The following is a 22375-nucleotide window of genomic DNA, read 5'->3' as shown; positions in this document are numbered from 1 at the left end:
GGCTAAACATTCTCCGCCAATATATGAGCTGATCCGTGCTGTTGACTTCCTCGCAGTATTGGTGTCAAACGCCTTATAGGTCAGGCATGCATCGACAATGGAGCCTCAACTTGCGGTGCTTCAAATTTCGGCAGTGAATTGTCCGGCGCGGTTTCCAGCCGATCGGTAAATTATCTCGCGAATCCCTCCCGTCAAATTCACTGCATTGCCAAGTCACTCGACAGCCTCTGCGGTAGGCATCCGCGCCTCTCTCGTGTCGATTCATTTATCCAAGCGAGCTCTATATATACAACCACTCCCAGACGCTTGTGGAAGAGCCAAACAGTTTCCATGACAATCGATTACGACCTTACACTCACGTCCCACGCTACGTCCGTTGCCAGCGTTGAATCGATCCCAGAAGGAAAGTTGACATCGTTCCGCCGAAACAATGGCCTTCACTGTTGAACCTGACGCCAACCTGCCCCAACTGATGTCTCATCTGGAATTGCTCGAGGAAAATGACCAGATGACAGGCCCAAGCGAGATCCAGAGCACGCCGATTTTCACAGAGTCGGTCCGAAAGTTTGGCCTGTCCTTGGCCAAAAACCCGTTTGTGCAGTACGGTCTCCTCGGTGGCGATACCAACAGAATGATGTCAAACGTGTATACGGCTAGCATGGTGTCGACTGATAATGATCCCCGCCTGTACTACAACGTCACCGCGCCGTCGAGCGTTTTCATCTGCGGCAGCCAGGGCTCTGGGAAGAGCCATACTCTCAGCTGCTTGCTGGAGAACTGTCTCATTCCGACAAAGGCGAACCAGCTGCCGCGACCGCTGACCGGCATCGTATTTCATTACGACACCTTCTGCTCCGACAATGGCGGATCCCCCAGCGAGGCGGCGTACTTGTCTTCCAACCCTGACATCAACGTCAAAGTTCTCTGCCCTCCAACGAACATCGACCAAATCAAGGTCAGCCAAAGGATTGCCCTCTCACCCTCTCCCCACTGCCCGTCCACGCCATGCCAGGTCCGCGAGCCTAACTGAAGAGTTGTAAGCAGAGAGTATACAGCCGACTGCCCAACGTCAAGGTGGAAGAACTCCGATTTGACCAGGCCGACCTGAACACGAAGCGGATGCTCGATCTCATGGCCGTCAGCTCCGTCCAGGGAGGGATGCCCTTGTACCTCCATGTCATCACCAGAATCCTCCGCGAGCTGCGGATCATCCAGCAGAAAAAAAGAGGAGCCTTCGAGTATGCGGCTTTCAAGAGAGCCATTGACGGGGAGGAACTGACGCCCGGCCAAAAGGGCCCTCTCCAACAGCGGCTTGAGACTCTTGAGAGTTTTATGGTGGAGGAGCAAGTGTCTAGGTCATTCTTCGCCACCAAGAAAAAGAATCACGCATCTCTCTTTGCGAGCAGAGGCAATGACTGGACGCCCATGGTATGCTGTCTTTTGTTCGCCGTGTCTGGTAAAATCGGCTACAGCATGTACCCTTCTGATTAGTAACGTTCGTCATAGGCCGGGCAGTTGACAATCATCGACCTTTCATGCCCCTGCGTCACGGCAGAGACAGCATGCGCACTCTTCAACATCTGCCTTTCCTTGTTTCTGGAGCAGAAAGCGGATATTGGCCGCGTCGTGGCCCTTGATGAAGCCCACAAGTACATGACCGACTCTGCCGAGTGTGCGACCTTGACGGAGACGCTCCTGGCAACAATCCGGCTTCAAAGACACTTGGCCGCTCGAGTCATCATCTCGACACAGGAACCTACCATTTCCCCGAAGCTTCTAGACCTGTGCTCCATCACCATCGTTCACAGGTTTTCCTCTCCGGATTGGCTGCGTAGCCTCAAAGGCCATCTGGCCGGCGCCTCGGCCATCGGCCCTGGCTCGACTGGTGATGGCGAACAAACTCGCACCATCTACCACGACGCAACTTCCGAGTTATTCTCACAGATTGTGGCACTGCGGACTGGCGAGGCGCTGCTGTTTGCCTCGAGCGCCATTCTTGCCGTCTCGGAACCCGTCAATGGTGGCGCCAACGAACTGAAGCCGTGTGATTCCGACCCAAGTCTACGAAACTCTGGGGTTGCTGATGTCAAGAAGAATATCGACCATGAGTTTGATACTATTGCTTCAGACACCCCCAAGCCGTCTCAACGGCCTCGCATTGTCCGGCTCGAGCAGGGCGTGTTGAGGCTTCGCGTGAGGCAGCGAATCACCGAGGATGGCGGCCAAAGCATCATGGCAGGTTGATTGCACGTCCATTTCCAAGATCTTGATAGTTTGCTTGGAAACCTCCGCATGGATGAAGATCGTGCTGCGAAACTAGGGTGAGTGAATGGTGATGGCATTCACGCCTGCACGATGGATATTGGACGGACAAGGTAGCAATGGACGGAGGCTCACGGCCCAGGCTGCATATGCTGTGGAATAATGGCACAGGGACATGATTGGGATGGGCTAATCATGACTAGACCTGGATCTGGGGGTTTGGACTGTATGTAGTCTTAGTCTGAACAATGCTTCATGTCGTAGCCATGCATGACGCTCTCCATACATAGCCCCTGGGTTTCACTGTATGGCCTGGCACTTGATACTCTTGAAGAATTAGAATGGCAAAATAGACATGCCACATTCTCTCTGGCACAATTCTTCAAGACAGTGGGCTTATTTTGTCACATTTGCTACTGTCCATAGAATAGAAACTTGCTGTATGGACATCTGGGGCGGGGGCATGGTATCTCGACAATGAAACATCCGTATGATACTCTTCTCTCGGCAGATTGTCATGACATTCCTGGATCAATTCCAACAGCGCGGTCCTTCAAGCAGGGATTTGATGATGTACATTAAATCCGCACGTGCTTCGAGCATGCATAGGCGCAAAAACAGCGGTTGATTGCCCTGTCGACAACGAAGGTGGCATCACGACGACTAGGGAAAGTCTCAATCGAGCTTTGAGCTGATTTGTGTGCGGCGATGAGCGGAAGTAGCTTCAACCGGAGGCTCAAAGTTTGAGAAAAGAGACTGCACAAGACCAGACAGGAGCGAACATGGTCGATAATTCAAGCGGCCGATGACAACTGACAGCAATGTAAAACCCGATTCACGAACATGGCTTGTGCCGAACAGCTCGTGAAACGCAGGATCAGATGCAGTGAAAGAAGCCTTGATTTCCAAATGTGCGCCTGAAAAGGCTACTCGGTTTGAGAACAAGTGTGAAAGTTTCCTTATCATTGCTGTGTTCGAAGGCTGCTGATGACGAACAAGTCCAGAGTTGGTTTGTTCCCAAAGTACTCAGAAACACATACACATATTCACATACATACATACATGTATATATATATGGGTATGTTTGTCGTAGGTGAAATGGCTGGCTTGTCGTAGACTTCGTCTTCACGACCATCTGAGCTTGTTGACTCGGACAAGACAGGCTCTCCTATTCAACGTACCTTTACTCACCAGACAAATTTCTCTCGTGCACGCGCACACCAGCCCGCAGCATAGAGCTAGCCATGAATATCCAGACGGCTTCCAACGTGCTGGGAGGCACCCTTTCGGTTGAGCTCGTTATTGAAATTTTCCTCAACATCACATCGATACGCGATCTCGGACATCTATTCACGGCATCTCGCTTCCTTTATCGATGCTTTCTTAGTCGAAAAAGACAAATCATCTTCGCCGTCTTGCAGAACGAACTCGGACCTGTCCTGACCGATGCCCGCTTTCTCGAGCGTTTTCCTTACAAGGGCCCCGAGCAGGCATATCAACCGTCGGAGCATCGTGACTGGATCCACGATATGACCGCTCGATATATGGGCATGCTGTCACGAGGGGCCGACGACCCGAGGAGAGAGGATGCTCACACGTTGCCGACGGCGGATGAGTTGGATGCCCTCTGCTTCACGCTGTCCGCCATGAACTTTCTCTCCGACGTATACTTTGCGGCGCAGCGACGTTGTTTTGGAGGGGCCGTGGCTGCTGCTGCACCTCCTTCTCGTACGGAACGCTTGCGAGTGCTTCGGGCATTCTACCGGCGTCAGATCGTTTGCAATGCATGGGCGCCAAAGATGGGCGACAGCATCTGGACCCACCAGGACTCGGTTGCCATCAGCAACACGAATGGTGACAATGGGGTTCGGCTAGGCCTCTTCGCCGCCTTTGAACCATGGGAGCTGCAGCAGATCGAGCACGTCCACGTATTCGTCATCCATCTGTGCACCGCCCTCGTGCTCGCCAGCGAGCGGCATGACGGGGAAGTGTTTGGGGCCTTGTTCGTGTGTCCGATGCAGCTGGCACTCTACATGTGGACGCATCCGACCGTGCAGGAGGCGGCGATGGCCGACCTGCCTTGGTCTTGGCAACCTCCGGGTCGAGGAGGAGGTGGAGATGTCGAGAGTGTGGCCATGCAGTATCGAGATGGCCTATGTTGCCTCGGACTCGGGTGGCAGTTCTACTTGCGAGAGAGATTACCAGACCCGGTAAGAGATTGGCGCGAGGCGGAAGAGAGGATTGAGTTTACCGGCGACGACGTCGACTTGCCCCCGTTTGGCTGGGTGCACTTGCTCAATGGCCGGTACGTGAGCTGGTTTGGTGAAGGGCTTCAGTGCGTAGCCGGTGCCGGCGTGACGGAGGGCAACGGGCTGGAGGAGGTGAAGTCGAATTTGGTCCTGTGGAGGGAGTCTGGCTTTGCGCTGTGGGATCGAAGCCGGGTCGAGGCCATGGTGCAGCTGGGCCGATGGAGACATCTGCAGGCCGGTTGGATTCTATCCGATGCCAATGCCATCGTTCCATGGGGACAGCAAGACAGCGGTTTGGTGGTGCTGGTGGACCGGGATGCGGAAGAGGCGGCCGAGTCTCGCGTTTCGGTGTGGAATCGTCGAGATTTGAACCGGGTGGTGCAGACTTTCCGGCGGCAGAGATTTACGCCGCCCGAATGGAGAACGAGGCCGGGTGTTTCATCGCAGCTGGACTCGGGTTCGCACCAGGACTCCACGTCGGACTCGGATTCGGAAGAGGACTCGGAGGAGTCGGGGTATGAAAGCGAAGCATCGTAGCTCCGTAGCGATTCTGGCCCAATGCGCATCCCATTCATCGTTGCTTCCGTCTCTCTTCGTCTCGTGGCTCTAGAGGCCGCCATTATTGAGGACACACACTCGGAAAGACTAGCGAGGAGTTTTGAGAGGACGAAACTATTTGTGCCCACGCGGAGTCACCCGAATGCGCCTGACAAGCCTCCGTTTGAGACGGTCGTTTGCCTGATGACTTCGCCTCTGGACAAGCTGAGCGATCTGTTCCACAAATTTCCTTAGAATGATGTCCAGAGACTAATGTATTGCCGTGTGAGAACTTGACGAGTGGAACTGGCGTTTCTGATGGTTTGTGTTACCTCTGTGAAGGCCATGCAAGCTAACATGGGTTAAAAATATCCCTGAAAACTATACTCCGCCTTACTTGGTAGGCTCAGTAATAATAATATTACGTCAAGAAATATCCTAGTAAGATTTTTACTAGTCTTATAGACTAGTATACTTAATCGCATCTCACATTGCCTCTAATATGTCCTCGACCGTTGTATAGTCGCCAATAATATAGCCGGCTAGTAAGATAACAAGGCAGGAATAAATTCTATTCTCCTATAGGTACTCGCTATAAGTGTATAAGCTCGACGTAGTCGTAGCGATAGATAACTATAAGCCCAGGGAAAACTAGGGACTCCTAACTAGCGCCGAACATGGTCAAGCAGTAGCCTCCGACTTACTCTCTCCGATCCGCGTGCTCTAGAGTGCTAGTATATTAAACTTAGTTCTTTAGAGTACGAACGCAATACGGCTCGGACGCAAACGACTAAAGAAAATCCGCAGCCGAAGGTATAGCGTCGGTTATAATAATCTATCGTTTTGATATTACGTAGCAACGGGTTGACTCTTTTGCTACTCGTTGGCTTGACCTACTTCGAGGGGAAGCCAACTTTCGGGTCCCCCTCTAATAGTTAGCACGCAAATTGCGTGAGAGCCTGTAAATGACCTCTTCAAACGACGACTCGACGGCGTCAACTGGCCCCTCAGTCGAGTAGTCGAATTCATCCTTTTCGTAATCAGGCGTGCCAGTCCCTACGCGTTGTAACCTCGATCGATCGAATTGTCATCTCGCTGTAGTACTCGCTTGGCGGCCACTCTATTTGCTCGAGCGGCTTAGGTAGACGTTACGCGTTACGAACGGCTTCCTCACGCGATGGCCGGGTATCGATATAGAAGGTAGGAGAAGCTGGTACGTTATTTAGCTCCCTGTATTCCTCCTTTTGGGTCTCAAGGCCAATGAATTCCCGGTCTCGTTCGGTGTAGGCAAGCCAGTGTTGAAAACGATGGAACTTCTCGCCTGTACCGTCAGTAACGTCATTCACCTTGTCGGTCCGCCACGCTGTTTTTAGCTCTTTGATCCTATCGTCAAGCCACTTAGCTATCGTCTTGAGCTCTGCTTTGTGTCACTCTCTTCTTCTTTAGCATCTGTTTTACGCTGTTGGCAAGCCCGTGAAAATCTTAATAATAATTTCAATGGTTGTTTTCTTAGTATTAATGTTTTTGTTCCACGGAGGAAATAAGTTTCTACTTTACTTCATGTAAGAGTACTTGTCCTGAAGTTGAGGAGAAAGTGACACTACCGAAGACGGAGGTGTTCCCGAAGGACTCACATAGTTGCTACGACACATAGAGAGGTGTTTGGGGTCCATAGGTCAAATAGTCATCATCTTCTTCAGCACTGCTTAATTTACTTGGGATCTTTTGTCAATTTGGCATAACCGTCTATTGCTCTGATTGGCACCCCTCCCAATTCGATACATCGTTACAGCGTTCTGCATGGCTGTATAGAACTCCTAATAGATAGCTATTTCGATTTAATAACGAAGGGGGCAAGAAAAGAGATGCTATTTAGACAATCGCCTATAAAATACCATGTAAAAGAATATGGGCCGTCGCAATAGGATTGCGAGAGAGCGGGATAGCAAGTCGGAGGTCCAGGGTTCGCGATAACCGTCATTAACATCAGCTCAATTTCTACTTTAGTCAACTTGAGAGAGGTAGTGCCGACCGCAGCAAGCGATAACTGATTTGCCGGGGTTAATCAGCAGTACTGATTTGGCTTGGGACCGACAAGTCAGTTAGATAATGTTCAGTCTCGTCCAACCCAGCTCTGGAGTAGTTATTCTTTGTTAAAGGAACCCGGTTGAGGAAAGAATACAAAGTAGGATGCTCGCAGCTCGGAAGTTGCGGGCCCGCAGACTTCTCAACAAGCAGTACTGATTGATAAGGCCTATACTAATACTGATTGATTGATTATTATATTACTGATACTTATTGCTTAGCTTATCAGTAAGTACAAAGTCATGACATAGTTGTGCTAGCAGCGCGAGTGTTGTCGTCGCTTCTAGTATTCTCAGTCTAATTGTCATCGTCTCGCACTACATTCACCCTTCCGAATAAGGTCGTTCTTGTTCCAGCCTCCAAGACACTCCGTCATCTCAATAGTCTCTGCCACGAGGCGTGCACGGTCATACGAAACAGTACGCCAAGCACCTGAGAAGACGCGTTCGGCCTTGTCCGACATAGGCGCAATCGAAAGTGCGTTAATAGCCATATAATGTAGCCGCGGGTATTCCATCTTTGCTCCTCCCTGGTCCACCATTCAAGGGGGCTAACTGCGATCTTGCAAGGAGAGCCGTTGATAAACTTCTCTAGCTCATCCTCATCGTCACACACCTCCGTCACATCAAGCAATTGCGCTAGCTTATCATACGCTGTCATCTGGATCTCTGGAGGCTGTCCTGGACTATTGGCAACTGGAAGATCCAGTGTAGTAAATAATATAAACAATACGTATATTGGCAATATTGTGAGGGTTCCATATTGCCAATATACGTATTGTTTATGTTATTTACTACACTGACGGAGGTCGATCTCTCATCACTTCTATAACCTCTATTTATCGGGTTCGCTCTTTATTTGATTCTGTGCTCAGGACTCCATACGGGTCACAGAGCATGTTGCCTCTGCGGTAATAATTAATTGCGCAACCTGGTATCGATTCGGCTGAACCTTGTTGACAATGACGCCGTCGCGTTCTCCCAAGAAACCACCTACTCCGTTTAGTAGTATCGAGAAGTTTCCAGCATTATTCGACACTTCAATCAAGAGATCATCATGGCAAGCTAAAAGACACTCTGCCGGCCACACTTCGTCGGTGTTTCGTCCTTGCCAACCTTGTCTCTCACGGTTCCAAGTCAGCGTGGGACCTAACCCATATTTCAAGCCGATAGTAATACTGAAAGCTTTTAGTTGTAGTTCCTTGATGCCTCGGTATTTTTCGGGCGCGGGCGGCGATGGTGTTCTGAGTCTCGTGAGACGGACTTGCGGTCTGAGCTGATGCTTGGGCTAGCGCTGTCATCAGTGAGGACCTACTGCCAAGCGCGCCATTCTCAAAGGTTCGCCGAAGAAAACCCATCTGTTGCTTTAGATTGCACGTTGCTTACCTTGCAAGGACTTTTGTCCTACACCACGGCTCATCTTGCCTTTACCCTTTGCGGCTATCAGCCACAGTATTGCACTCTTCATCACTATCGCCCCAGTCCAAACTCGATACAGAGCCCTCGTATTGTTTCATGTTAGGAATAGGGGGTGTAAATTGTGGTGTTTTTGCATGCCACATTTACGAGAAGGCGGAAGGAGGTATAGGGGTAAGGTGTTGGCTTATAGGTTTGCTGCGGAAGCTATCGACAGGATGAGTACTTTTAGAGATGGAAAAGACAATGTCATGTACTAATACAGATATGGTGCCTCTAGTTGTCGGTTATTATTGCGGTCGCCTGGTTTGTTGCAGCGTTTCATTGCTATTAGAGTCTAGCCCTTGGAAAGGGCCGAACAAGCTCTTCGCCACAGGAGCCGCAATGCGACAATTGGCCTTTCCTTGTACTATGCATGAACTACCCACATCAAGACGCGCGAGACCTAAGACGGACAACCAGAGAGAGCGCAAGAAGTGTCTCCTGCATACGAGGCGGTTAAAGATGGAATTTAGATTGTGCCTTTTGTTAAAGTACTGTACTGTACAGTACAGTGCTTCGTGGCCATTCCTTTCTTGAGGAGTCGATGCTGTCGTTTACCCACAGAGGAGATGTCCTTCTGATGATTCCTGACTGCCGTGATGACCTTCAATGTCTCTTTGTCAAATATTGGCACTCTTAGGACCGCCGTCGACTCACTGCCTCTCGGGTCTACATTCTCTAAAGCCCAAGTCCAAAATACGGCAGAGCTGAGAAAGGCTCGTACAGTACATACAGGGGAGTAGTATTTAGGCTGTCTGGTGGGTGACTCCATCTGGCCATATATAGTACTTGAGGCCGATGTGGATGTAGCGTTACAGTTGCCGCTTGCATATCACATACAACAGTCTTTTTAAAACTGACAGTATTGGGCTTAATGGCCATCTATGGCCGCTGCTGAGACATGACGCAACCCGGCTAACGAGAGTAAGCCCCGAAATCGAAGGCCATAATCATCGCGGTTGAGTGGGCTTGCGTGTAATGGCTGAGCGGCAGTGGTTGAATGACCAGAACTCTCAGACGCATGTTCTGTCCCACTTCTACGTGTGCCGCGAGCTAGATGTAACATATTTCTAGATAATAGACAAGTAGATTTTGCTAGAGGCGACGGTATAGGGATTAGACGAGAAAGTACCCGCCTCGGTAGAAAAGGCTCCAAAAACAGCTTCGGCATCGTGTCCAGATATAGGCCTTTCGTGTTCACGCTAAGACTCTATAAGATCACGATAATGAGCTCCAATCCTCCCCTTCTTGGCTTATCCTCGAGTTAATATTATCTTGATTATACTTTTGGGTTGTACAGCTGTAGCAAGCGCATATGCACCTCAATACGAAGGCCTGTGGATTGTTCAAAAAGATCAGTATGCGATCGACGCAGCACAGTACCTCGGCGTTCCTTAATTGGATCTTTCCCGGCCAGACAATTACAGTTCCATATGTTCCCTCGCTAATACCGCCGGCAATGTGGAACATCAAAACAGCAACAACGGGCTCCGAAACCTGGTGCAAGGCGCATCTTGAAATGAGTCCATCCACAACACTGACAACACGAATCGAAACCACAGCGTCATCTGGGGGTCCATCCTCGTTATATGAGCATAATATAAGCCCTTTATTGGTGACCTCTTCGCCGGAGGAAACGACGACGAAGACGACGTCTACAGTACCAAGAACTCAAGCTAGCCCCATTTCGACGGCTGTTGAGAGACACTCTTCGAGTCCTGTTGAATCAATCTCCTCGGGTACTACTCCGAGAGCTGGTTCAGCTACGTCAGCAACCAACTATGCTGGACAGGCGTCCTCGACCTGCACGTGTGCGGATCACATTTCGACGTCGCCCTCAATAACATCTACACCGTTGTCAGTCTCGAGCCCAGACAATTTTTGCATTGCAGACAAAGCTGTACATAACCACGCCGTCATCGACCCAGGTGAACAGAACTACTTGGCCGGGATTTTCTGCCAGGAGCAGAGGGATCCCTTTAACTCGAATAACCCCGAATATCTTGCGCAGTACGAAGCAGACGGCAGCTTTTACTTATACTCTTTGCATTGGACTGGTTGGAACCAAAACTGCCCTGCAGAAGGGAAAATTGATAGGACACTCTGCATGGAAATAATGAAACAAAATTTCCGCAACTGTGAGTAAATACTGCTTATATCGACGTGCAAACTAACCATTACAACAAGGCAATAACGGCGGCACTGGAGGAAGCACAGAGAAAGATTGTATTATTTATGAGTTTCGAGGTTTCCGGCCACAGAAAGCGCACACTACCACAGCAGTGTCCGCTCCTCCTTCGGCAGTGGATCAACTACGGCGGCTACAGCAACGGGTAAGTTAGACATCGCTACTGCAATAACAACGCGGACAGAGCCAGTATTATACAGATTGCTTTAGTAATTTGAGGCGTATTCGAACAAGGCCCTTGCTTCCAGCTCCCATTTTGTAAGTATTTTAGCACTCCGTGTATTGTTTATTGCATTGTGCCTATGAATCATTCTTGAATGAAGAGCCGTGATCTCGAAGGGCATTGAAGCTCCTGGCAGGACATTGAGGTCCATTGACATTGCAGACCTATATCCCGGTGCCGAGATTATAGGTATTGATCTTGGCCGTTGCGTCGGTCTTTCAAAGCAGAAATTGTCAATTTCGACTGGTTAGCTATCGTACATCATCTTATACATGATAACGGCCCAGGTTCATAGCGTCGCGCATCAGGCTTCGGAATCGATCGTACAATCGAAGAGGACGTTCCGCAACAAGGAAAGTAACGCAGCTGTCGGTGCTTCCGGTAGTTATTCGGTTGTAGCTGTTACCACAAGGGCAGGCAGCCAAATCCATCATGACAGCTATGAGTAGAATCGTGGCGAAGATATATTCGATGGTGATAGTGCATCAACGCACGGAGCGTAAGATGATGGGCACGACGCGGGAGATGGGCGCAGAAGCGTGAGATGGGCGCAGAAACGTGGTGAGATCAAGTACCCCTCAGATCCCTTCAGCAGTCAGACGCTACATATTCGTTCTCTATCACGAGAAATTATAACTCCTCTACTTTGCAATAACACTACGTTACTCACCGTCCCGGCCATACCAGGGGCTTATGGATATCCAGGAGATGAAAACATGCGGTAAATGTTTGCAAATCAATGTCGTTATTTCTTCTTGAGAATCTGGTCAGAGTGTCTCTACAAAGGCAGCCCTGGCTATAGGGAGCTGGGCGTAGGTGGCAACTGGACGGTGGGCTGCGTTGACTACAACTTGAATTGAGGGAATAGCAAATAGCGCGTTAGGCTCAACCATAGAGTTCAGTTCCATAAAGACAGATTTTAACATTTCCTTTCTGGGACAGGCCAATCCGAAGCCTCTTCTAGCGAGGAAAAGGACATTCAGCTCTACTATCCTACTGATTCCGTTTTAAATTCAAACTTCTGCCCGTAATTCGTCAACTTTTGATCCACTCAAGCGGTTTTGGACCGGAAGTGGTACTTAGGCAACGCTGACACCGCGTCTCCCAAGAAGTCGTTCGACCAGGTGCAACGCTGTCAATACGTCGTTCCGCATCTCCCGTCGCCGGACACACTATGTACCAGTCAGAACAACCGTTTTATCGGATCTTCATTGTCGTCTACAATTGGTCCTTAATGGAGGCGTTCTATCCGCTTGTTGACGCAAACCTCATTATCGTTCCTGTCTAGCTCTTGGTGCTGCTTGTTATCAGCAAGAATTTTTCTAGGGGCACACGACAAAGGGCCCATTGTAAACACTATAGGTGCCATTTTCGCCCATGAAGACGTCGAGCGAAAAGAATCCGTGGTCACCGGCCCAGCATCCGGCATCCTGGTTCGCTCGCTGTGTGTTGTATGTAAGTCGGACCCCCCCAAGATGGGCACCCCCCAAGATGGGCACCCCATTTAGCACCTTCATCCATATCAACCTACGATATTACAACCGCGTTTTCTCGTGCATTTTAACTACAATTAATTAAAAAAGCTATATACGGCTTTCTTAATGGCTAGGCTACCTACCTATTCCGAAGAAACGGTCCAGTTAGCTCTCTACGCTATTCGAAACGGGCTATTGCAAATCCAGGCTGCCCGACAGTATGGAATTCCGCGCGCTACGCTCTAACATCGATTACGCGGTCGCCTTCCAATAAAAGATGCAAAAGAGATATTGCAGAGGCTCTTAAATGATTAAGAAAAGCACCTACGCGATTGGGTCCTTGCCCAAGGCGCGTTGGGGCTGCCGCCGTTACATCATCAACTAAAGGTCTTTGCCGCCCGGATCCTTATTGCTGGAGGAGACCTTGAACCTCTCGGTAAGAACTGGATTGCCGGCTTTTTGCGTCGTAACCCAGAAGTTAGTACCGTACGAGGCAAGTCTATCGAATGCGCCCGTTTAAATGGCGCTACTATCCCTCGGATCCAGTCCTGGTTCAATTTACTAAGGCTGCCGGCACTGCAGGCTATCTTACCCCAACACCGATGGAATATGGACGAAACAGGGATCCTAGAAGGCCTCGGCAGCAACGGTCTTGTACTAGGGAGCTCAGAGAAGAAGATACAGCTGAAAAAACGGCTTGGATCGCGTTGTTGGACTACAATTGTAGAGTGCGTCTCTGCAACGGGCCAGGCCCTAATGCCGCTGGTCCTTTTTAAGGGTAAAGACCTTCAACACCAATGGTTTCCGGAGAAATTGGCCTATTTGGATCAATGGCGCTTTGCAGCAACCGATAAGGGCTGGACTAGCGATGCAATTGCGTTAAAGTGGCTAAAAGAGGTCTTTATCCCCGGGACGAAGGCATCGAAAACGAATAAACAGCTACTTATTGTTGATGGGCACGGAAGCCATACGACAGATGATTTTATGTACGAATGCTTCGATAATGGTATCTTCCTACTATTCCTACCGGCACACGCCTTACACGTCCTCCAGCCTCTCGACGTATCGTGTTTTTCACCCATTAAGGCTGCCTACCGCCGGGCTATTGAAGCTATTGCATTTTTAGCTGGTAGTAACGATACAACGCCAATCGGCAAGGCTACCTTTTTGCAATGCTATTACAAGGCCCGTACGGAAGGTCTTACGGAACGGAATATTAAGGGAGGCTGGAAGGGATCTGGGTTGTGGCCCGTTAATATAGCAAAGCCTCTAATGAGCCGCCTTCTATTACAGACCGACCCCCCAGCCGTTCCAGAAGCCGAGGCCCTAAAAAGGCAGCTTGAGGAGGAATCCGATCCATTCCGAACACCCTACAGATCGTACGACGTTAAAGTCCTTATTGCAAAGGTATACGCGCCCGGCCAAGTTGATCGGGCTGCTAGGCGGCTGTTTTGGAAGATTGGCCGGGGCCTTGATGCCCAAAACACCACCCTTGCAGAGGCCCAGGCTAAAATCGCTCAATTGGAATATCAAATCTATCGACTTAAGCCTCTAAAGAAGCAAAAAGTAGCCCAAGATCCCAACGAGCGCTTCGCACAGATTGAACAGATCGTTAAGACTCGAGCAAGACTACAACGGGTGCTAGATCCGGCCCCAATAGCCGCCTTAACGTCTAGTTACGAATTTGAGAGCCTTTGCTTTGAATGGCAGCTTGAATAGATACTCTAGATATTTTATTTTAATATTGCAGTACTGAAAATGCTGCTTTTTTCGGCTTTAAAGTCTGCCGCCTTGTCGTCGTGAGGGGTGCCCATCTTGGGGGGTGCCCATCTTGGGGGGGTCCGACTTAAATCTGTTCTGTAATGGTTGGCTTTCCGGCATAGATAGAAGAATAATGGTCGGATGATGAGAGTGGTATAGTGTTCACATGGCAGTTTGACAGCTCGATGGCAGCATCACGTTATAGGATCTGGTTATTGAGACAGCCAAATCGACTCGGCAAGCAACCAAGACGCATTACTCTGCCACGTGGGTGGGTGGCGACCATACGTCGACCTTAGCACACACTCCCTAATCCAAAGCCAGGGCATTATTGCATATAGAAAATGTCGAAATAAAAAGAAGCGGCAATAAAAACGGACTAGTCAGACAGCCTCAACCATATTTATGCCCCTGACCTCTTGTGCGGAAAGACGATTCGCACGTCGGCCACAATTATTTACCCATACGGCTCCTATTTGGCGTTTTTATCGAGCCTCTGAGGGACAATCAACCTCCTATATACCGCTTCATTTCCCTTGTGATGGCGGGAAACATTTGTTGGGAGACATACCAACTGCTTTTTTAAATCAATTCTCCAACTCATCTCTCTGATCACCTCATCATGCCGCGCCAACAGCGTAAGTCCACCCCTCCCCCCAAACAATGTACGCGCCAGAGCAAGCAAAATAATAATGTGGATGTACACAGGCAAGCGAAGAGTTTCCGATATGACGCCTTCACAATTGGCGGCGTGCAAGAGGGCCAGTGACCGGAATACACAGCGCACCATCCGAGCAAGAACGAAGGCGCATATCGAGCGTCTAGAGCGGGAGCTCCAGGAGATGCAGAGCCATCAGAACTGCAACAAGACTATAGAGGAACTCCTTCGAATCAATAAATCTCTCGAGGAAGAGAATTGGCGCCTCAGATTTGATATGGGTCTCTTTACCGTGTCCTCGTCATACTCGACTCAAGCAGCTGTAGTTGACAACTCACATGTCCCTATGCTCTATTAGGGCTTCCAGGGATTACTATGCCACCCATAAGCGTATGACGGCCAAGTCACTTTAGCCGGCAACGAGAATTTATTTCGACCGCAGGTCCCATTTAATGCAAACGGCACACCCTTGCAAGGCGACAATGTGCAGCAGTACGTCCTGCCTGACGGTTCTGAAACTTGGCTTTTGCCCTTTACCACCTTTCCTTGCGGCGTGCTGAGCCTGCCATCCTCTGTAGACAGAGCGACAGACAGGCCCGGAGCATATCAGGTCAAGCATTGGCTTCTGTGATTCGAGTGAGGCGCTCGTTGCGGACGCATAACTATTAGCGTGGAAGTACCTGTCAGACAAATTCTGCATATATCACTCCGGAGAGTAGGCGAAACAAGAACTTTCTGCACGTAGAATTGACAAAAGACTAGCAAATTCAGTATTATCCTCATCCATCTTCTGCAGTCCATCTCTTTTAATGTTTCTACCTCAATAAATGCACCATTCATTCCAAGTTTCTGTCCAAGATGGAATAATAAGGGGCAGTGGGGCGAAGTATATGCCGCCACTGTCTCAATCTCCCATCCAAGTATCCTTATATTCGTTCTAGATGTAGTACACGACAATCCTTGGATTTTTATGTCTCTGCCGGTTCACTATAGATGGATTTCTGTATTGCACTTTGTGGATGTGTCCGCAAGTCAACGTATCACTATGGTCGGTAAGTATAACGGTCTAGAGCAGACATCTCGACATGAGTCCCAGCACTTCGACTTCGTTTCAGCTATAACGTCATTAAAGGCCAGAATTAGCTTTTAGTAATGCAACTGTTGGACCGACACACGCTCCGATAGGTCGAACGCCTCCGAAACTGATCATCAAGACGGCCACTAGCAACGTGCTGTATCGTAGCTGCTTGATTGTCAGCCATACACAACATCGTGATCGTGCTTAAGATAGCCGAGAGCCATGGTGAGCAGAAATAGAAGCGCGACTGCGTTTCAGAGGACCGAGGAGATCGCAATCATCTCAGGTTGCACTGTCGACAGCTGCTTGCTTGCGGACCTAGGGGAGCCAAAGACCATACGGTGTGGCTAGAGGTGCGGTACCGACCAGATGAGAGCGACCGGTTGACTATTGAGCCATGTGTTTGTCAATATTGCTTGCTAATAAGTCAAAGAGGATGGTAATAAAGGTGATCACGCGGCGAGGTCGGGTTCGAGAGTCAGCACTGTAGCATCAACTTTCCGCATGGTGCGGCGTGGCCCCTAAGGTCCAATAATAAACTTGTCTGCTAATTCATAGCATCCCAGGGGAGGGACAGCGCACGATCACCTTGATCTCATTACCTCATTCAACCAAGGACCCGTCGTGTCTGGGTATCGAACCACCGGGCGAAGCCGCTCGTAACCCCATATAAACTGTCACCTTATACCCCAGTGTTTAGTCAAATCTGCTAAATCAAAGACGTACAAAAGGGTGTGTGTCGTGTAGGAGACTTTGTGTACGTCGCCACTCGCCGTTTAATCCGGGGACCCTAGCTGGGCAGCGGCCGGGCAACACGACCCACGCTGCACCAGGTATAAAAGACCCAACCCCCAATCTCAATAACACTACCATAATTACTCAGAAGGTGGCAGTCTACAAATACTAACAATGGAAACAATGGATATATCGAACAATATTAGTTCTGGGGGTGATACTGTCCCTAACAGCCCACGACCTGGCGCAGAACAGTCCATTAGCTTCGATACCTTCCAACGCCAGGCAGAATTATTCGACGGGTACGTTAACGTCGCTGATTGAAACACGAATACTGAATGGCACCTCTAGTTACAATACTGCCTTTTATACGAAAGCTCATCTTGAAGACGTGAGCCATCCCTTTGGTAGATTACAAGAGCGACTTCGACGCGAACGAACCGTTGGTACGTAGATTGCAGAGTATATGCGACTCCATGCTGAATTTTTTATGTTTCAGAAATGACGCAGCCTTGCATTACTGTCCGAGACCAGGTCACGTCGCCAGAAACAACTCACGAAACACGTGGAGCAGGTTTCAACAAACAAGACGGGGACACACAGGAACAGAACGAAATACGAACGGGAAGTCTACAAAGAGAAAAAAAGACAGGTAGACGGAAGAGAAGCAAAAGGGCTAAGCAAAAGAGTGGTGCTATACAATGTGTTGTTGCTCGCCAGCCTTGCATTAACGAAGGGTAGTTTCTGTCAAAAATTAACTGGAACTTGCTATACATATACGGGTTATTGATAGTTGATTAGCCTTGACCACTGCCTAAGTCAAGAGGACGAAAGTCCAAGTTATGTACACAACAGCGGTGCCCAAGCGAGTCGGGCTGCCTCCTCGGCTGGGGCGGAATAACGTTTGACTGTTTTGAGCTTTGGTGCCCTTCCTGTGCGGTACGTATCGTTTGTGAAGCCAATACACGTTGATTAGTGGCTCCGTATCCTTAATAAGAAAAGGAGGAGTTGTCTCTGCGGTCTGGTAACAACGTATTGCCCACTTGCCAGAAAGCGGTTGCACAGGGAGGCGCCGCCAAGTGCTGCTGGTTTGACGATCAAATTTGTATTAGCTATACATAATCTGCGTCATTGTAGACCCCGATGACGCGACTTGATGACGCAATATGCATGGTGTTTGGCGTAAAGATATCCCGCACTTTGGCTGCCTCAAGAGAGTTTACCTCCTCGAGGGAGATCGGAGGCCGCAAGTTCAAGCACCTCCTGCTCGGGTCAGCTCGTTGCGTGTATACCTAGACGCCCTCAAGGGCAGGTATACATTTGCTACTCATACGACGAAAGGCTATCGGCAACTGGGTGCGTATTTCTCAGTTGGGTGAGGAAGTTGGGTTCTCCCATGCAATGTTTTGTTGCGAGGCTGGTGGGTTGGTCTTTATAGCAGACTCATGCATAATCTGACGGTCTCACGGAAGCATAGCGCGCTGGACTAAAGAAAGGCGGTTAGGCAACAAACAGCTGCGTCCAACGAGTACACACAGCTCTTCTCGTTCGCCCATGACAGGCTATAATAGGGAGACCGGGCAGCTATCATCGGGTATCTCTTTTATCTCAACGTTTTCATCGCAGTCGTTACCAGGCTTTCTAACCATACGCCATACGCCATATGGACCTATATGGTTTATGGTGTATAGTATATTCTCGCATGGCCAACTAAACCATATATTGCCCATACGGGAAATGACGTCAAGGGACCACATCTACCCCTAGAGCGCCTGTGCTGCCCTCCTTTGCTATGCACTCATATTGCTGGACCCCCTCTCCATGTAGCTCTGCCGTTATGCCGTTGCGAATCCAGCTCTTTAAGCATTCCCCCTTTTCAATGGTCGATGCTCCAAGAAGCATTCTATCCCACGAAATTGTACGCTGTGCTCCAGAAAATGTACGCTCAGGGTCAGCAGACATGGCGGGTATTGACAGAATGTCTATTGCCATATTTGATAGTCGAGGAAAGCGTTCATGTTGCTCATCGCGGAGCCACCACGCAAGAGGGGAGCAGTCAATTGGAATTGGTGACTGGGAGGTGTAGGTTTCGTACTCATCAACGTAGGGGTCTGTGCCTATGACTTCAGGTTCCTGCGCAAGCAGGTCATACTCATCCAGCTCCAGTGCCGGGACAATTGAAGGAGTAGTGTAGATGGTTGGTAAGTTCTTGTATTCGTCTTCCCATAACTTCTTCACTCCTGTAAATATCTGCTTGTGCCATGCCTTTGGCCAGTTCTTCTGTATGTGAGCCTTTCCTCTGGAAGGGTGGAGAATTAGCGTTTGGGTCGTGGCCGGCCGCTTCTTTGGCCGCCCAGTCCGCGACTTCGTTTCCTGGCACGCCGACATGTGCCGGGATCCATCGAAATACCACGTTCCATCCCACGAAGACGAGCGATCATTAATATGCGGAGGGCCAGGAAAGGCCTGACAAGACACAGATACAGAAAAGTTATTAGAGCTATACAATTGCGTAGACCGACTGAAGCGAAGGCCAAGCAGTTCTGGCAAAAACGAATTAGTATCCGAGAACCGAAGGATAGGACGTCTTCGCTATATATATTGGAGTTCCGTGGATGGTATTGCACGGAATTTCTCCAGCAGTGCAGTCCTCAGGATTATCTTGGCTGAGTATACTACTATTGGAAAAGCTACAGAGAATGCGCTTATCTTGTCTATGATGCAGTGCAGTTGTGATCTGAACGGCGACAGCCTTTGAACATTCGAACACGAGGTGTGGAGCGCTTACCCTATACTCTTATTTCCATTCATGACATCTGCCGAATCCTCCACGAATAAACCGATGCCATACTAATGCAGTTCCTTCGTCGTCCCTGCGTTGATGCAGACTTGCAAATGAATAAATCAACTCAAATCCGACACTCAATTTGATTTGACTCGGGAGTGGGAGTCATCAATTTGATTCGATTTGATTTGGCTCGAGTCCGATCTGATTTGATTTGGATATTTGAATTGTCGGCTCCACTTTTCTTCTCCAATGATACCTTGCGCGATGAGGAGACAAGGCAGCAGCTGCCTGTACTAGGAGTTCAGGATTCTTCATAAAAACTTGAAATGAGCGCGTGTTTAATTACAGCCAAATCAGGTTTTCTGGTTGTTTGACCTCCCGAGCGACGAGATGACTTCACCGCGCACACCATGAGGTTCATTCAATGAGTATTGATGTAGGTCTACCTTGCTGCGCTGCTGCTGCTGTAAGTCTGGCGGCGGCGGCGGCGGGCCTGCGAAGTTGGCATTTTCCCTGCAATAACCAAGGACGCGCACTATCTCAAAAGATACGAGGATTATTCAGCGGCCACAGCGGAAAGGTCGGCCGGCGCTTTCAGACATGCAAAAACTAAATGGTTCCGTCCTTCAGACAAAATCGCCCGGATAGCTACGCATCCCAGATGTAGTGGGGAAGCAAGAGCAGTATACGGCAAATTCTAGAGAGTAATCCTTTGACAATCCAAGTTACCCAGGCGCCCGTTCGTTATCGTTTCGTATTCTTTCTGGATACCTAGGGCAACCGTTCCGACGCCGCCTTTCGTACCTACCGGCCCCATTCCATCGACCTCTCCTTCCCGTTTTTCTAATCGCTATCGCTTTTCTGTTTCTCCTCCTTCCCGTATCGTACCCGTACATCTTCGAGTTTTCCTTTGCACGATTTCTATTCCTACGCCGCCCTCGTTATGTCTACTGCTGCGGGCGCTCCTCCCCCCGCCCGGACGCGGATCTGGCCTTGGATGCGGCCGTTACAGCAATACGTCGGACCGCCGCCGCGCCCTAGGCGAGTTTTTTGCTAGAGGGTAACTCCTCCGATAAGGAGTAGGCTCCTCCGGAGGAGGTGCGGGGAATGTACCTCCCCTGCATTAATCGGCTCGTCGTTAGTAGCCGTAACGACTGCGTGCCCGGCCGTAGCGCTGGTTGCCGCGCCTGCGTGCGTTTAGTTACTGCACTTGTTTGCCGCCGCGCGCCCCTAGCTGCGTCACGCTCTACGCGACCTTCGCGCCTGCGCTGCTCGTAGCGAGTACGTATTGGACCCGGCCCGCCCTAAGGTCGGCTACACCCCCGGTGTCCGCGCTATCATGCCCTAATTCGCGTTATTGGGACGGGTGTGGGCTCGCACCTTGGCTTTAGCCCAGGTAGAGCCTGCTCCTATTCGTTCCGCCTACGCCCTCGTCCCTGTCCCGGGCATTAACGATTCTCCCCCCGCCGCTAACGACGATCCTGGCCGCGCCCTTGTCCTTGCCGCTAACGCGCTGACCCCCTCCAGCGCCGGAGGTCGCCCTAGCTCCGTACCGAGTATGCAGCTCGGTGTTTCGCCTAGGGCGTGGCTCGGGCCGTTACAGGCATCCAGAGCAACATACACAGCCTCGCCCGCCGCTAGCAAGAGCGGGAGGGCCTTAGTGCCGAGCTGGTAGCTACCTTGGCCGAAAGGCATTGCGACATTCGAGAGTTGCGCGCATTTTGCAACAGCGTCTCGCCGTCCCTGCGCCGCATTGCTTCCGGCCGTATCGAGCGATGTCTCCGTTTCGGCCCCCCTTCCTGTTAGGCCGCTGTATCGGGCAGCAGTAAGGCCGCCCCCAAGGACAACGATTTCGGTATAGATGATTGTTAAAATTACTGGTATTTATACTAGTAAGACTACCCAAATAGGATACTATCCTATGTGTTGCTATTTGCAACATCTGGCAGCAGTACTACTGCTTGCCAATATACTACCACTGTACTGTACGTACAAGTAGTATATCGAGTTAACGAATTGCACTTGCTATGCAAATTCTCCTCGCTCCGACTTGGTACAACTGATGGCAGTACTACTGCCCAGCCAATTTACTACTATTGCGCATCTCGTGCAAGTAGTACTTGGCCGACCAAGCAAGATCATTGATCGGGCCGTCAATTGATGCGCTCCCAACTACTACTAGTAGTTGCCCGCCAACAGTACTACTGTTGCGCGGTAGGACCCACCCAACTGCAACTAGCAGTTGCTTGCTAGTAGTACTACTACTGGCCCACTCGACTACTGCAGTACTTTTGCTGCATTGTTGCGACCGAACCCTAATACTGATCAACCCTGCCAGTTGCATACACCAACTGTGCAACTTGCAGTATGACTCAACCTGAGTATTTGGAGCTGCATTGAATGCAAGCAGATTGTTCGGAGATGCATTGTATGGAATCAGACAGAATTCCAACACGTGCACATTGCACTGATTGAGGTACTACCTCTCAGGTATAAAAGGGTCCTACCTTTCCTACACTCTTAGATAGTTAGATACACACGCACGCGCACAAACAAGCACAAGAAACACAACAGTCTTTCTTTTTGAATTGTCCCTTGGCACTACTATTTGACTTGTTCAAATCTGCATTTCTCGCCCAGTTACTAACTGGTGCACTCCCTGCTGTTACTAACAGCCTTGATTGATATCCATTTTGGATAGTCCGTGCAACTGAACTTCCACTGCGCACCCTTCCTATTTTACCCCTTTTTTTCCAAGAGGTATTTCCCCTTTTATTTTTAATAATGATTTTTGCGATAAGGGAGGCATAGACGCTTTTGAGTAACAGGTCAGGCCCGGATTCGGCTTGTCCTATAGTTGCGTAGTCGGTTTGCCCGTA

At 49.9% G+C, this 22375-nt stretch overlaps 4 protein-coding genes across 4 annotated transcripts; 3 read left to right on the top strand and 1 right to left on the bottom strand.

Moving 5' to 3' along the window:
- Nucleotides 1-430: 430 nt before the first annotated feature.
- Nucleotides 431-2244, top strand: DCS_03082 (uncharacterized protein; the record flags this gene model as incomplete). The annotated part of the gene is made up of 3 exons (XM_040800406.1): nt 431-955; nt 1042-1428; nt 1507-2244. 3 exons carry the CDS (start codon nt 431-433, stop codon nt 2242-2244), a joined length of 1650 nt encoding a protein of 549 aa, XP_040661289.1.
- A 1262-nt stretch (nt 2245-3506) lies between these two features.
- DCS_03081 (uncharacterized protein) lies at nt 3507-5048 on the top strand (the record flags this gene model as incomplete). Its single annotated transcript, XM_040800405.1, has 1 exon — nt 3507-5048. One exon carries the CDS (start codon nt 3507-3509, stop codon nt 5046-5048), a length of 1542 nt encoding a protein of 513 aa, XP_040661288.1.
- Nucleotides 5049-13085: 8037 nt separating this feature from the next.
- Nucleotides 13086-14195, top strand: DCS_03080 (uncharacterized protein; the record flags this gene model as incomplete). Its single annotated transcript, XM_040800404.1, has 1 exon — nt 13086-14195. The coding sequence occupies one exon, from the start codon at nt 13086-13088 to the stop codon at nt 14193-14195; it is 1110 nt and encodes a 369-aa protein (XP_040661287.1).
- Nucleotides 14196-18451: 4256 nt separating this feature from the next.
- Nucleotides 18452-19096, bottom strand: DCS_03079 (HAT domain-containing protein; the record flags this gene model as incomplete). Its single annotated transcript, XM_040800403.1, has 1 exon — nt 18452-19096. The coding sequence occupies one exon, from the start codon at nt 19094-19096 to the stop codon at nt 18452-18454; it is 645 nt and encodes a 214-aa protein (XP_040661286.1).
- Nucleotides 19097-22375: the final 3279 nt, after the last annotated feature.

The sequence above is a fragment of the Drechmeria coniospora genome, chromosome 01, assembly GCF_001625195.1.
Source record: "Drechmeria coniospora strain ARSEF 6962 chromosome 01, whole genome shotgun sequence".
In the NCBI taxonomy this organism is placed as follows: Eukaryota; Fungi; Ascomycota; class Sordariomycetes; order Hypocreales; family Ophiocordycipitaceae; genus Drechmeria; species Drechmeria coniospora.
This window is presented reverse-complemented; position numbering and strand designations above follow the sequence as displayed.